Source organism: Phodopus roborovskii, unplaced genomic scaffold (genome assembly GCF_943737965.1).
Source record: "Phodopus roborovskii unplaced genomic scaffold, PHOROB, whole genome shotgun sequence".
In the NCBI taxonomy this organism is placed as follows: domain Eukaryota; kingdom Metazoa; phylum Chordata; class Mammalia; order Rodentia; family Cricetidae; genus Phodopus; species Phodopus roborovskii.
The window spans coordinates 2,326,737-2,344,138 of NW_026126611.1; the positions used below are offsets into that span (position 1 = coordinate 2,326,737).

Genomic DNA, 17,402 nt, shown 5'->3' on the forward strand with positions numbered 1-17,402 from the left:
CGGTGCTGCAGCCCGCCGATGAGGCTGGGGAGCAGCCTCACTACGGAAGACCTCAGGACCCTCACCCGCCCAGGAGCTCGCACTGAGTGCTCCTCCCCACCGTCCACTCCAGCCTGGCCTGCCGCCCCCCGCCCCCCGCCCCCAGCCTCTGGCATCCTGTCAGCCGATCCTCCGGCTGCCTGGTTGCCTGCGTCTGTTCCCTTTCTCACTATCGACACTCACACTCGATTGGAAGAGAAGGAAAGTTTAGGAGATGCCGATCGCACAGCTGCTGGAATTATGGAAGAGGATCGAGGTGGAACCCATGGAGATAGAGGTGCGTAGAAAGGAGGGAAGCGTGCGCTGCCCCACACCGCCCCCTCCGCACTGTAGCAAACGGACTGTCAGCGTGGCAGAGATATGCCCACATTTCACATGTGTGGCCACATAGACGTGTACACATGTGTGCCCGGGTAGTGTGTGTGGGGTTAGTGCACGTGTGGAACACGCAGAAGACAAGCGTTGCTGCTAAGGGCACCTTCAGCACGCCCTGCCGTGTGCCCTGGGCTCGGAAGTACTGCTCTTGTCAACTAGTTGGCACTGGTTTGCTTTGTTTTCAACAAGTGTTCTAGACCTCCCTTTGCTGCAGAGAGCGACCAGCTAGGCTGGAAGGAACAGAAAACGGGCAGAGCTGACCTGAAGGGTCCCGCCCTCAGGGAGAGCAGCCAGCCGCTAGAAATGAGAGCTGGATGTCTCAATGTTGGGGCTGCGGCGGGGAAGACGCTGAGACGCTTCCTCCTGGGGATGTGGAAGCCTCTGTTGCCAGGAATTTCATTTGCTCCATTAGTGTCAGACCTTTCCAGAGAGGGAAGTTTTCCAAAGTTGTTGAGATTGACAGGGCCCTTAGATGTACATGCACTGTGTCAAGAGCAGCCAAAATTGCAGATTAAAATGGCTAATTTTTACAGGCTCCTAAATACCACAAACCGAGGTTACACTTACAAACTCCATGCTGACTGCTTTCATTTCACAGTGATATGGAGGCATTCACGTAAATAAACCTTTAAACTGAATGATTCTGCTTCAGAAGACAGCTTCTCTGGTGTTTTACTTTGAAGACTTTCTCAGCAGCTAGACTCCCATAAAAATGCCTGGAATAGGGCTTGTAAGATCCTTCAGTGGGTGAAGGTGTTTTCTGTGAAGTCTGATGGCCTGAGTTCCTAAATTCATGGGGTGATAGGAAAGAACTGAACACTGAAAGTTGCCTTCTGACATCTACACACACACACACACACACGCACACACACACACACACACAGAGAGAGAGAGAGAGAGAGTCAGACAGAGAGACAGACAAGAGACTGACAGAGAGACAGAAACCAAATTTAAAAAAATACATAAGTCTAAAATGTTTAGGTGTTTGGAGTAGGTGTTGCTATTACATGGGGATTAGATTCTTTCTCAGATACTGTGTGGTGCATCTTGTAGCCAGAGCAGTCTGAGTGTTGGTACAAGGGAGTTGCCTTGGTGAATGAGGACGACACTCAGCTCTGCCACTGCCGATTACTTTGCTGGTACTTGATGCTGCCTGGCAGTTGAAGACAAAGCCACTCATTTCTCAGATGACAACTCAAGCCTATTTTATTTTATTTTTTTCCCTTGAGAGGTATTTGATTCTTCTAAAAATCCAACTAATGAATGAACAAAAGACAAGAGCAGATATTTTCTTATTTCCTGCAAATGACCCCATGGTTTGTGGTCTGGTATCCATCCACCTGTCTTCTTGAACAGAGAGCTCTTTTCTGGGTGAGAACTGGAGTGATGGGGATAGGCTCGAATGAAGAAAATGTTGAGAGCTGCCCGAATTCGGAGTCCGGTGCTATTGCCAGGACAGAGGCGCCTAAGATCAGCTTGCGTTTAAAGTATTTCTGAAGTAGACCAGGAATAGACTAGCCACAGGCAGACTCATACAATTATAAAGCTATGTCGTGACCCAAGAAAACTTGCAAATCCAACTTCTTGACACAGAGTTGACAGCACCTTCCCTGCCCTGCTGCACTGCAGGGGAGAGGATTGTGAGTGTCTGTGGTTAGTTTCTCTGATGCTGTGGGGAGACTCAGATGGGCTAAAGAAGACATTTCCTCAGGTTTCCTGGTGAGTTCTCCAGAACAGCAAACTTGTGGAGTACGCAGAGTTAGGATGGGGCATTAAATTGTTAGTGGAACCAAGGAAAACCTATAGAGTCGTTTCCATAGAAGGCTCAAAGTCCAAATGCTGGAAGGACGGCATGTCCAGCTCTTGAGGAACCTTCTGTGTCCTCAAGTGTGATGTCCCTGGGTCACAGCACGCCAAAGCTGACTTTATTGTCTCGTTTTGCCCAGGTTATGTCCTGTGTTACTAAAATAACTAACTCACAGATCCAGATGGTGGGCACAGCTGGGTGGGACACACCTGGAGTCTGACCTTGCATGGATAGGGATATCTGTGCAACACAGTTAACATCACTGGCTGGACATCAGTGCTTCCGGATCCTTCTTTTGGCCTACCACAGCTACACTTGTTTCCTTCTCCCAAGTTGCTCTCGTGTCCACAGTCATAAGAAACCTAGGAATCCGAGGCCAGCTGAAGTAGAACAACTTTCCAGCACAGAGACTAGGGAAACCCATTGGCTATCCAAGGACACTAATTGTGATACTATGAATTAGTTTTGGATAACCCATGAGTGGGGTAACAAAACATGGTAGTTAAATCGGAGATTCTAGAGAAAACCTGAAGAGTCCAGCATGAAGGGGAAAGAAGGGTGTTGTGTGAGTGGCACTCACTGGCTAAAGTCACACATCACCAGCATGACTCTCAGCAGGGTCCAGTGGCCACAGTCATGCTCTAAAGAGAAGGTAAGGGGCAAGAACAGAGCCAGTGTGTGAGGCCATCTGTGAGGTTTGGCTGACTTGTTTTAATCTTCCTTTTTCAGGAGCAAGCGTGAGCTTTCTGGGATGTCACAGTGCATTAGAAAAAGAAAAAAAATCTTGGTTTTCAAACCATACAAATCTACCATGATCCCCTGGTGGCACACGATCAAGTTAGTGTGGTTTCTAACCCAGTATGGCTGCTGGCTTAGTAATCAGCAGCTAACCTGGAGCATCAGAGCACACCAGAGCAGGTGATAGGTGGGAATGTCTCATTGAGTTCTCTCTGATTCTCAAGGTGGAAGGGGCTGTCACCTTTCTGAATCGAGGAGCAGGCCATCCTAGCAGTCACCCCCCACCCACCCCCACCCCCCCGTTTAACCCCTGAGCTACACAGATGCTGTTTGTGGCCTTTGTGAGCCCAGAACTTTACTGTCTACAATTTAATTAATGCTTCCAAGCTGGGCTTGGTGGCACATACCTGTAATCCCAAAACCCAGGAGGCAGAGGCGGGAAGAATGCTTTGAGACTAGACATGTTTATATAGCAAATTTCAGGAGGCGAGAGTTTCCACAAGACAGTTTCTGAAAAATCAAAACCACAGAAATACAATTCTTCCTCCAGAATTAAAACAAGACTGGTTTGTTCCACTCAAATAAGAATGATTGCAGATGCATTTGCTGTCTGTCTCTCCCTCCGCACCAGACTGATGCTTGGAGCTTCATATAAGGTTACCTCCTACCTCTTGCTGGCTGAAGGCTGTGTAAATGTCTCCTCTCTTGGATTGTGCTGGAAGTTACATATTCACTGGTTAAGCAGTTTGTGACTTTAGACACTGCCTGGATGTAAAACACCTGTCTGCAATACTGAGTGTTCCACTGTTTAGATGCAAGCGATCCCAGACACAGACTGCACCTCCCACCAAGCTAGTTACAATGTTACAATTGCACCTTTCCGAAATACAGACTGCAACTCCTACTAAGCTAGTTACAATGTTACAATTGTGCCTGTCAAGATGCAGACTAAAACTTCTACCAAGCTAGTTACAATGTTACAATTGTGAGTATACAGACTGCAACTCCTACTAAGCTAGTTACAATGTTACCGAGACACAGACTGCAACTCCTTCCAAGCTAGTTACAATGTTACAATTGTGCCGATTATGCTTATGAAACTATTGACACCCATTCTGAGATGCTAACCACATTAACCTATGTCTTTGTTGTCAGACCACGGAGGAGGAACTCAGCCTGGACACAGAGCCCACCCCAGAAGATGCCACAGAAGAAGTAACTATGTCTTTTTTTTTTTTTTTTTTTTTTTTTTTTTTTGGCTGGGAGATTGGACATGAAAGATAGGATAGAGAGACATATGAAAGTTTAAAGTAATGGCCCATGAGTAGTCATTTTAGTGAGGTGTCTGTCAACCTGCAAATATAAACATACATGTGCACATGTATGATTGTGTGAGTCTTTTGTTAGTATGTCCCTCAGAAGAAACAGTCTAACACAGTAAGGACAAACACAAGCCAAGGACAGTCTTTGTCTTGGGAGAGTCCTGGCTCGCTGCTGACAGCTAAGGCAGGTGTGAGAAATACTGGCAGAGGTACAGGAGTATAGGAAATGACTCTGCCTGCCGGGGATTATGTAACATAGCTCTTGAAAGGCTTTGTGTGTGTGCAAGCAAGCCACAGGATCCTGGGAAGTGGTTCGTCCTTGGGGTTGCCTTTCCAGAGGCATGGGCCAAGAGGAGACCCAAATGGGGGCAGTTGAGGGGCAATGCCACAAGGTCAGTGAAGAGCAGTGCAGGAAAATGATGCTGGAGGTAAAGAAGATGGGATGGTCGTCTCTGGGGGCTGGTGCCCTGGAGTGCAGTGAAACACCTAGACCAAGAAAAGCACAGCTGTTACTAGCTGTGTCTTTCAGCTCCCGTGCTCCCTAGGAGCCTGTTATCCAGACATCTGGGACCTAGCTTAGACGTCAGCACTGTGACGGTGTCCCGGCTACACTGGTGACGTAGAGGCCAGGGAGACATTAGACAGTAGAGGTCAACCTTATATCCTGCACATAGAAAAAGGAAATTCTGTCAAAGATGGCTCGCGCTGTGGAAGGTTGACAAAACTAGCAAGACCGGGCGAGTACTGTCAGTATACTCAGCCAGGGGCCAGCAAGAACCACAGCTGTTGTCAGGTCCACAGCTCTGGATTGGTGGGCATTGCTGGCCCGATACAGCCTGAGAGCTGCAGCATCCTAACCTGAGCGTGCCAGTGCAATTGTCTGCTCTGGGCCTCCAGGTTGCAGGACTGCATGAAGCAGCCTGTTGGTCAGTTGGGGGGGGGGATGCCATCAAGCGGCCTCACCTTTGCCTGGCTACCTTCCCTTCTGTCTCGGGGTTTTGGAGCTCAGCGCTCTCTCTACAACTTTGAAGTGACAGAATGTCAGCTTGGCTGTGAACCCATGCGTCCCTGGGCAGCAGGCATAGCTCTGGGCAGGGCCAGACAGCAGAGGTTAATGCGACATAAACTAAGGGTTTTCCCGAGAAGATGTGTATTTGATTGGATCCTTGCCAAGTTGTGGGGCAATGAAGGGAGGTTTCTCCTCCACCAAAATATCAGGGCCCAAGACTCACGAGGGCTCCAGCTGTTACTTTAACAAGGCCTTGCTACACTCTGGTGAAAGCTCTGCTCCTGGAAACCTTCACTGTATGCACATAGCCCAGTAGGTAGGGAGAGCCGAGGTAGGCTGTGGTGTGGATGACCCACTTTAGCCTGCTTCTTGCAGGAGCAAGTGGGAGCTTTCTTTCTGGGGTGTCGCGATGCATTAGTGAAAGGAGCGGAGTTGGCTTCTGGAGACAGCGTCTGTGGCACTGTCTTTGCAACTGTGGCAGTCGGCGGCAGCGGCATGTTAGTGCAGATGTGGCAGATGGTGGCTCATTTTGGAGTCCCGTGTGGAGCATTGAGATTGAGCATCGTGGTGCATTAGCTCATCTGAACCGTTACAACAAAGTAGCAGCAGCTCAGTGGCTCATAAATGACAGATCCTGTCCCACAGTTCTGGAGGCCCGTGATCCCCCTGCCTCAGCTTCTTTAGCGCCGTGGTTACAGTCGCCACAGACTTATTCTTAGCACTTCCTAAGGGAATCTAGACATGGATCTGTACACATTGCAGTGAACACACTCAGCTTTTATGTATGTTGTTTTGATAATGGAAATGAGGTACTGGAAATTATTTCCTGTTGGTTACCTGGACTGGGTGATGGGAAATCAGAGTGTTCAAGTCTGTTGTGAATAAAGGGGTTGCTCCATACGCAGTGCAGGGGTATGTGTAGGGTGCGCCGCTGACACTCGGGGGCATCTACATTGTTTGTGGGTTGGTAATTACTGCAGAAATCACTTGTTCATTTAATGTTTCTGATAGACGATGACATTGAAAAGCAGCATGTAGTTTTCCATTGACTCTGCATTTGATGTTCTGTATGGTTGACTGCTGCTTGACAAAATCATGCAATTCTTTACCCATCCTTGGCCTTGAGAGCACAATCTGCAAGGTTTTCTAAAGTAAAGGATTTATGGCTACAAACTAAGTACCAAAAGTTTCATCTTTGCCAGTGAACATGTGATAGTAACAGATAGTTATCTGATTGTGGAAAAATTAATAAAAAATCATGTCCGCAGGTGAAGCACCATGCTGTAAGGAGTAGTTTCCCTGCAGGGCTTGTCCCACCGTCACACCAGCCCCAAATAACACACAGAGATGCTGTATTTTATATAATTCTGTTGGCCAGTTATTAGTTTCTTATCAGCTAGCTCTGTCTTAAGTATCAACCCCTTTCTATTAATCTAAGCATTTCCATGTGGACTCATCTTACCGGAGAGAGGCCCAGACCTCTCTTGACCCCTCCTTATTACTTCCTCTCTCCTCCTTGTCTCCTAGTCCCGCCTATCTTGCTTTCCTATTGGCCAACAGTGCTTTATTCATTAGCCAATAAGAGAAACATATTTACAGAATGACATCTCTCATCACCGGCTTGCCCTAGAGAGTGTTGGATGGACATTGAAACTGTTCCTCCTTGGAATAACCTTAATTGAGGTGGCTGCTTTTTTTTTTTTTTTTTTTTTTTTTTTTTTTTTGAGATCGATCTCACTGTGTATCCTTGGCCTGGATCTCCCTGTGTAGTGTAGGTGGGGCTCAGATTTACAGAGGTCTGCCTACTCTGTCTCCCAAGTGCTGAGATGGAAGACATGCACTGCCACTTCTGGCCTTAGTTTTATTTTTAACTACGTGCATGCATGTGTGTCTGGCTGTGTGCAGAGCTGTTCATATCAGTTTAATTTCCACAGATGCCAGAAGAGGGCATCAGATCCTTTGGAGCCCGAGTTACAGGTGGTTGTGAACCACCTGACCAGAGTGCTGGAAACCCAACTCTGGCTCTCTCTAGGAGCAGTATACACTCTGGCCTGCCAAACCAACTCTCCGGCTCTAGGAGGCTTTTTAAAATGGAGAATTTTTCTTTTAAAAGTATAGAACATGTTGGATGTTCCGTGTCTAAACATTTTCCCATGTAAGTTTTGTCTAACTGTATCAGGTGCCATGACTCTGCCCAATCCCAGGGAAGTTCCAACATAAACATTGAAAATAGGTCAAGAAGTCTGCTGCTGAATTTGAGTTAACACAGCTAGTTTTCCCCTCACTGTCATTGAAGGAGAGGTTTTCTTTCTAGAGAAACTGGGTTGCATGTAGGGGGTTTGTGTTATAAACTCCTAGGAGGGAAGCTTTACTCTGATTCCACGTGGTATCTACAAAACGGGCATCTATTGTATTCTCAACAACAGAACCGAATCACTGAATCAGTAGATTCTCTGTGAGTCATTTCCCTGAGGGTGCATTTGAGGGGCTCAGCAGAGAGCAGAGTGTAGGCTCAGACGGAATCAGAGGCAACAGCTTTGTACTTGATAAGGTGCAACTTTGAGACTCTCCTGTTTCCTTCTGAAGGCTGTGTGTAGTGAGCAGGCTGGAGGGATGGGAAGTTGTGATTTGCAAGAGCATTAATGCAAACAGCAAAATGTATTGCTCGGCTGAGATTGCCTTGCAGAGGGAGAAGCCTGAGGAGGTCCCCCGTTGACTGCACGTGCGTTGCCTCTCAGGGTTAACTGAACACATTTATCAGTGGTCACCCCATTGTCTGGACTTTGCTGCAGAGTACTCATTGTGTCCTTCACCCACCACGATGGCATGCAATCCAGAAATCGTGCCCTTATTCATCCATGTGGGAGGCGGGGCATGAGGGATGCAGCTATGGATGCCGTTAACTCTTTACCAGTCAGTACCTCCTGGGCCATGGGTGGGGAGGAAGGGACAGGTGGAGCACCGAGTGTTACTGGCATTGGGGTGGAACATTTGAACAGAGATACCTCATAAAACTGCTAAGCGTGGCACTACACCAGGCTCCTGTGCCATTTTGTCAGCTTTTCAGTCACCAGGAAGTGCCAGATGTTTAGATGGTTTTTAGGCAAGCTTTTATTTCACGGGGGAAAATATGTGGGAAAAAAAAAAAAAAAACGCTAGCATTTGTCACGCGGATGTGTTTTTAAAAGGGCTTGGGCTCATTAATCATCTCAGAGCACCGTTTCCTGTCTCCGATAATGTTACATTGCTCCCCCCCTGCCGCCCAGTTTTGATGGCAGCACAGGAAATGTCTATAGTGAGTGGGTGCTGAGGCTGCCAGCTTCAGTCTGCAGGAGGCTGCTGGGGCGGGGCTCTCACCGATGCCCAGAGCCAGCCAGGAGGATGAGGCAGGCAGCACCACTTCCCAGGCCAGGGAAGATTCTGGAACTGCCCCCTCTCTAGGTGTCCCTGAGGTTTGAGGGCAGATCATTGATGAGCTCCTGAGCACATCTCTCTCTGACCATGCTGTGACTAGCTCGGTGAGGAAGTGGTAGGAAGGCCATGAGTCAGGGGACACCAAGGTGCCAGAGGGGAGAGCTAGCACAAGGGTGTCTGTCATCAAGGCCTGGACATGGTCCAGGCACCAGTGGTAGTTTCAAAAGTAAGGCCGGCCCTGTGCAGGTCTGTGTGGAGCCAGCATGTCCCCTTTCCTGTCTTTGGAACCAAGAGACAGAGAGATTACCTTTCACGTTGAAGAAAAGAGGAGAAAGGATAAAAACAAAAACTGCAACTGAATAGGAATGAGACAAGATGAATAATGAAGCTTAGGAACTAATAAAGCAATTAAGAGCGATGCAATTACAGTTTAAAGAGATAGTTAATAGCTTTGAAAGATTAATAAGACACTCTCCCAAGTCCTGGTTATTATGTTACATAATCTGTTCAGACAACCCGTGGGATCTCCAGGGGCAATACATTTGCTCCAGTGACTCTCCCAGCCTCCCTGCATTTGCAAGTCTTACAGCTCTTTGCCTGTTAGTCAGAGTTGTGTTAATGCTTACATGGGCCCTATAAAACATTAGTACACACAGTGCTTCTTAGAAAAAGACAAATTTGGCCAAGCTACAGAGTCCCCTCCATTCAAGCTCACTGTGAGCTCGCATGAGTGACAATGGCTTCATGGAACGCGGACGTTTACTGAGGCAAAAAAAAAAAAACGAGGGGCTGCGTATGAATTTGCAACCTAAACTGACATGACGGTTATTCAACACAAACACAGCTGACAAAGCATGTAGCTCTTGCCATCCAGGACATCTGCCCCCTCCCTGGGTTGTCCTTTCTGCTTTGGATGATGTTGCTCATCTAGGATGGGCAAATAGAGGGGGTTCAGCCTGACATCCTTATCTTTCTGCTTTTATAGCGGGAAGTTAGACATTCGTGGTCCCCATGAAGCATAATGAACACAGATGGACCATTCAGGCAGTTAGCAGGGCTCTCAGACTGGGCGCACCAGATGGAGGGTTCTATGATATGAGACATCCAGGTGGAGGCGGTGGTGTCCACAACAGCTGGACAAACCTGGAAACTTGCATCAGCACCAGTGCTAGCATGCTTCACTGCAGCCCTGGCGGCCGTGCACCAGGCAGTGACTTGTGTGGGTGAAACAGCATGAAAACACGTTCTCTGGGGAATAGGGAGATGGCCTTGTCAAAGCACAGAGTCACGTGTAAGAGTCACAGTTTCAGCACGAAGAAGAGTCGCAGGACCTTCGTTGTCCCCGGGCTTAGCACGGGGGTCACAGAAGCCCCCGATGAGCAGCAGGGTGACATTCTGACTGCAGAGAGGGACAAGGAGTGCGATGACAGACACACTGTCTGTCAGTGTGCTTCTGGGTTACACCACTCCCTTTTCTTGGGCCCTGGGAAGTGGGGGGGGGGGGAATCTTACAGCAGCAACCCGGCCAAGGAGGGAATGTTTTTATTGCTCTTTCCACCAAGATGGTACCTACTGTCTCTTGATTGCCTTGCACCTAATATGGAGACTAGATTGTTGGTGACTGGGTCATACGGTGTCTCAGAGCTTCCTCTGTTCGGGCCTTTTGTGATGTGGGTTGATAGGCTTGCAGCTTGTATAGGTTTAATAAGATGCTGATTGGCCAGTAGCCAGGCAGGGAGTAGAGGTAGGACTATCAGACTAGGAGGATTCTGGGAAGACGAAAGGCAGAGACAGAGTCGCCAGGCAGATTCAGAGGAAGCAAGATGAGAACGCCTCACTGAGGAAAGGTACCAAGCCCACCTGCCTAAACATAGATAAGAATCATGGGTTAGTTTAAGTTTTAAGAGCTTGTTAGTGATAAGCCTGAGCAATAGGCCGAACAGTTCATACTTTATGCGAGCCTCTGGGGGTTTGTTTGGGACTAAAGGGCAGAGGGACCAGGCAGGACAGACAGCTCTGTCCCCACGTATCACCCAATATAAGGCACAGTCCCACGACCCTGGGATTAAGAGTCCCGTGCTCCACCGATGGAATCCTGGTATTAAATGTGTAGCTTGGCTATAGCTAACTAGTGTGGCTGGCTTTACTTTCTGTTCCCTCAGGCCAAGCTTTAATAAATCATAGATAATATTACCACACTTTTCACACTTCTGGTGACACAGAGATCTTGTGATACACAAGTGGTCCGTGCCCCGGTCTCTCTTATCTTCCTACATCTCATACAGAAGAGAGAAGGATGGTTCCCAGGGTGGGGTCACGGTCTTCTGAGGCCCCGCCATGAGCTCCATGCCCTGTGAAACAGGCCTGTCACAGAGCTGGTCCTGCAGAGGTCCCACCGCATAGTTGAGGTTGTATGAGTATGAGCTCAGACACTGAGTCCTCGTATAGGGTTCTCTCATTTTTTTAACACCTCTTTTAAAATAGTATTAATAATAATAGCAATAATAATAATCCTACCTTAGTTCCCTTTTCAGTATATACATACATAACACTGCAGAGGACCTTAGCTGGGACGTTCTTTCAAAAATTAGCTCCTTCCTCGGTGTTTGGACTATCTCTCTTTCTGTGTAATAAGTGAAATATTGAATTACAGGAATATTTATTCATCCCAAACAGATAATTTGAATAATTATGGCCAGGGAAGCCGTGTGTGTGTGTGTGTGTGTGTGTGTGTGTGTGTGTGTGTGTGTGTGTGTGTCTGCCTGTCTGTCTGTACATGTAGAAGTATTTTCAGTCAAGTAGACTTCCTTCTGTTGATAGTGCTGAGCTTTGGTGGGACATAAAGAAGCCACTAGAAAATTCAGTCTTTCACTGGCTCACGCTCAGCACACCTGCAGTTCGGGGGTAGAAACGAAGTCTTTGCAAATGGTGTGAGTTATGGCAATCTCTAACAAATCAGAAAGGCACATTTTTCCCTCAGAATGCAGAATCAAAACACACGAGTGCCAAGCACATGCAAAAGAGCCAACCACTGCCAAACGGTTTTGTGGCCCAGCGTTCTCTCAGGGTGAACCATGGCTGAGCTTCAGCTGCCTTGGTTACCATCTGCCTCTTATCCATGATTAGTCCACTAGAGCAATGGCAGATGAGGTCCGGGCCACTCGACAAGCAAATCTACAAGTATTTCCTGAGCATTTTGTGAGACAGAGTCTGTATTAACACATGGGAGAGAAACACCAGCAAGCTGTGACTATCATTCTTCAGGGTCAGACTCTGTGAGCTCAGACACTTAAGTGAATAGTTCAAACTAACGGGCAAATGTAACAATGTAACAAGATAAGTGTATAGTTCAAACGAACAGGCAAATGTAACAATGTAACAAGAAAGTGTTTTCTCACCATCATGGAGCAGTAAAAAGTCTCCTGTATCCACAGGCACAACTCTGGACACCCTGGGGCCTCCCACCTCTCAAGCCACAAGTCTGTTCTTTTCCTCCTTCCATCCCTGCCTTCCTGTTTTACTCACTTGTGCATACTTGCATGCACACTTTCACACACACACACACACACACACACACAGACACAGACACAGAACACACACATGCACACAGACCCAGACACACACACACACACAGACACACACAGACAGACAGACAGACACACACAGACAGACACACACACACAGATACACACAGACAGAGACACACAGACACAGAACACACACATGCACACAGACCCAGACACACACACACACACAGACACACACACACACAGACAGACATGCACACAGACAGATACATACACACAGAGACACACACACAGACACACACAGACAGACACAGACACAGAACACACACATGCACACAGACCCAGACACACACACACACACACACAGACACACACAGACAGACATGCACACAGACAGATACACACACACAGAGACACACACACAGACACACACAGACAGACACAGACACAGAACACACACATGCACACAGACCCAGACACACACACACACAGACACACACACAGACATGCACACAGACAGATACACACACACAGAGACACACACACAGACACACACAGTCAGACACAGACACAGAACACACACATACACACAGACCCAGACACACACACACACACACACAGAGACACACACACAGAGACACACAGACAGACCCAGACACAGAACACACACATGCACACAGACCCAGACACACACACACACACACAGACACACACAGACAGACATGCACACAGACAGATACACACACAGAGAGACACACACACAGAGACACACAGACAGACACAGACACAGAACACACACATACACACAGACCGAGACACACACACACACAGACAGACAGACATGCACACAGACAGATACATACACACAGAGACACACACACAGACACACACAGACAAACACAGACACAGAACACACACATACACACAGACCCAGACACACACACACACACACACACAGAGACACACACACAGAGACACACAGACAGACCCAGACACAGAACACACACATGCACACAGACCCAGACACACACACACACACACACAGACACACACAGACAGACATGCACACAGACAGATACACACACAGAGAGACACACACACAGAGACACACAGACAGACACAGACACAGAACACACACATACACACAGACCGAGACACACACACACACACAGACAGACAGACATGCACACAGACAGATACATACACACAGAGACACACACACAGACACACACAGACAAACACAGACACAGAACACACACATACACACAGACCCAGACACACACACACAGACACACACAGACAGACAGACACACACACACAGACAGACACACACACACAGATACACACAGACAGAGACACACAGACACAGAACACACACATACACACAGACCCAGACACACACACACACACAGACACACACAGACAGACAGACACACAAACACAGACAGACACACACACAGAGACACACAGACAGACACAGACACAGAACACACACATACACACAGACCCAGACACACACACAATATCAACCAACCTGACACACACACACACAATATCGACCAACCTGTCTTCTAAGTCCCCCTTGTATTATTCTTCCAACAGCTATCTACCAAGCTATGGTGCACTTGGTATGTGCTCAGCACCTGTGGTTTCCTAATAAGTACTACACAAACATTCTTCCGGCAGGTCTGTCCTTCATACCCTCCCAAGTAAACACCCCCTAAACAAGATCACCGTGGGCGGCAGAGTTCTGTGGAAAGGCGAGACAGGGTGGGGGCTACAGGGTGAATCCAAAGGCTCTTCTTGTGCCCCAGACTTAACCACTGAGGGGGAACCAGTTTCAACATCTGGCAGGACACTATTCAAGACAGCAGGGCCCTAAGACTCAGAGTCACCCTCCATCCACACAAGCCTGGACCTGGTAAATCCCTGTCCCTGCTGTCAGGGAGTGTTCCAGTTACCAGATCAACAGAGAGAGTAAAACACAGCATGCCGTGTTACTCTCAGAGCCTGGGCCACATTTCCCTTAGCAGTGAGTGAAGCAATCAGAGGGATGTTTTATAGCTTGATTGCTGTAGCAGCAGCCTTCCCCATAACCTTTTAGAGCATGGGTTCACAACCCGTGGGTGGCAACCCCTTTGGGGAGGTCAAAGGACCCTTTCGTAGGGGCCACCTATTATATACCCCACATACCAGATCATTACATTACAGACATGAAGTAGCAATGAAAATAATTTTATGGTTGGGGGTCACCACAACATGAAGAGCTGTATTAAAGGGTTGCAGCATCAGGAAGGTTGAGAACCACTGCTTTAGGTCAAGGACACAGCCACAGGGCCACTAGAGAAGTCTATTCTAGAAGCAAAGGAGCAGTTGGGGGGCACTTCCAGAACCGAGGAGGAAGTGTCCCCTTTTGCAAATGGGCAGCATTGTGGTGTCACGTTTTATGCCAATGTGAAATGGATTAGTGGTTTGTGTTGTGCACACACACATGTGTGCATGTGTGTGTGGAGGTTAGAGACTGACTTCTCTTATTACTCTTGACATTGATTTTTTCAGACAGTGTTGCTCACTGCGCCTAGAGCTCTTTGTTTCGCTGGACTGCTTGCCCGGCAAACCCTGCCTCCACCTTCTCCACACTGGCATGATTGGCTCATAACACTGCACCCAGCGTCTTACATGGGTGCTGGAAATCTGAACTCAGGTCCTTGTGTTTGTGTTAGGAAGGGTCGCAAGCTCTTCACTGGCAAAGTTAAGATCCATTTGTCCTTCTCAGTGTACCACCATGCTTCCTTAAGGAAGTCAGTCATACATACATCGTAAGCCTGTTGGACAGGCATTGACTTCCTGCTGTAACTTCAGCAAGCGGCATCATCTGCTGAATACCTCATAAAGACCTCTAGAGAGTGAGGCTCTGAGCTGTGACTCAGGCGTTGCCATGGAAGGATGCTGAATTTGCAGATGAGACTGATGGAGGGTGGAAAACTATCTCAGAATTATGGATTACAGGGGCCTCTGTTTATTAGTCTTCCGGGACTTTATTTCCACTTTGTAGGGGAAAATGGTGTTCTGATTTAGCTTGGGGTATGGAAAGCTGTGAGCATGGCTAACAACAAGAAAGAGCAGGGAAATCTAAGAGGTGGTGGGGTTTCTTGAGCCAGTTAAATGGAGCAAGGCAACCAGGTAAGCTTCCTCCTGAAGGATGCTGCCCGATATGGCACGGTGGTGTCCGCCATGGCCAGGAAATCACATGGCATGGTGGTGTCCGCCATGGCAGACATAGCACCATCATGGCGAATACGAAAGACCACAGCTGAGTATGGGCTATGCACCCACCAGCTTAGAGCTTCAGAGTTGCTAATATAGGGAGTCCCCATTTGTCTCCAGATCTGATCTGTAGTTCATCTCCAGTAGACTTGACTGTGTGGGCAAGGGGCAGGAAAAGGTCGGGTCTGAAAGAACACCCCACTCCCGCCCCGGGGACAGGAGGCATGGGCTTCCATCCAGCGCCCAAATATTCTCTCACAAGATGCAAAACAGAATCTGTTGGGTGAGGAGAGAAAGACCTACTCGGAGGTTGTAAATATTAAAGACAGCCACTCTGGTTGAGATCGGGGAGACCTCCCTGTTGCAGCTGTTTAGGAAAAGGCAACAGAGACTTAACTACAGAGACTGAAGGAGAGGTAGAAGCCAAGTACCACCCACTGCTTAGACAGTCAGGGGACCTGGCGTGCATGTCCTGAGCTGAAGAAGAGAAGACAGCTTCCCTAGGGAAAGCTGGGGGCCCCTGTCTCCCAGACCCCCTCCACTAAGGCTAACTGTGCCTTCCCTGGTGTCCCAAGTCTTCAAGACCTCCTCCATTATGAAGGATGGGCAAGGAACCAGGGAGCCCCAGAAAAGACCGCCGTCATATTCGTCATCAGATGACAGGATAGGCCGGGCCTTGACAAAGCTGCACTTGTGGCAGTGACTTTGGAAACCCCACAGCAAGAACAGGAGACTTGAGGTGTCCCTGGAAGGATCTGACACTGTGCCCAGGCAGGGCAGCTGGAACAATCTAGCGAGACTAAGAAGTTTGGCAAGGTTGCTGGATGTAAGGTGAATATAGGAAAGTCAGTTATGTTTATAAAGATAACAAAAGTTTGAACCTAAAATAACATCTAATAATACCCAATGTTACCAAAACAATAAGTATAAAATATGTACAAGTTTTGCCGACTGAAAACTACAAAACAATGTTGAGGGAGAAAATAATTCTTCATAAAGGATACTCATGGACTGACAGATGGCTCAAAGGGCCAAGGCACTTGCTTCATTATCTGAGTCTGATCCTTGGATCAAATTGTAGAAAGGAAACATTCCCATAAGTGGTCTCCTGATTTCTGCATGTATGCCATTGTGCATGCACGTGAACGCGCGCGTGCACACACACACACCGAACAAAAAAGAGCAACAACAAAAAACCAAGGCAATAAAAACTTGGAGCCTGAAACATTGAGCCTGCCAGAAGAAAACATAGGCACTACCCTACAGCATAAAGGACTCTCGGATTGGACTGCACTCAGGGGTTAAGGACAATAGTTGACAAACAGGACCTCAAATAACTAAAAAGCTTTTGTGAAGCCAAGAAAGCAGTCAACTGAGTGAAATGGAAGCCTACAGAATGGGAGAGAATCTTTGCCAGCTATCTGTCTGACAGGAGATTACTATTTAGAATATATAAAGAAGTCAGGAAAATAAATTATCCAGTTAAAGAATGGGCTGTGGATCTGGACAGAGGGAAAAAAGAAAGGAAGGATGGAAGAGTGGTTAAGAAATGTGTCAGAAAGTGGAGAACGTCTTCAGCAATCAGGAAGATGCTTGGGAGGAGGGACGATCAACCTAGCAGCTGACAATCAGTTCTGCTGAGGTTGAGGGAAAGGAGAGTCCTCATTCTCTGTTGGGATTGAAAGCATCTGTGGCCACTCTGGATAGTCTTTGTTTTTAAGTTCTCAAGTCAGAATTCAGAAAGCTCACAGGTGCAGGTACTGCCTTTTCAGAGAGATCCCAAGACCCCATGTACCACAAGTCAAGACCACAGTGTGTCTTCTCACAGGCGTGTCCAAATGAATCTTGATGTTATGTGTAGTGCAAAGGGCCTGGCATAGCCACAACTTTGTAAAGCAAGGACA

The 17,402-nt window shown here is 47.7% G+C and overlaps 1 protein-coding gene across 1 annotated transcript in view; it reads left to right on the top strand.

The window, feature by feature from the left end:
* The first annotated feature begins 219 nt into the window (after positions 1-219).
* Rps6ka2 (ribosomal protein S6 kinase A2) overlaps positions 220-17,402 on the top strand; it is a 192,696-nt gene continuing 175,513 nt past the window's right edge. Inside the window, exons 1-2 of the mRNA XM_051205997.1 lie at positions 220-316; positions 4,115-4,174. Coding sequence (XP_051061954.1) covers positions 254-316; positions 4,115-4,174 — 123 coding nt within the window. The 5' untranslated portion in view covers positions 220-253. The remainder of the gene's footprint in view (positions 317-4,114; positions 4,175-17,402) is intronic.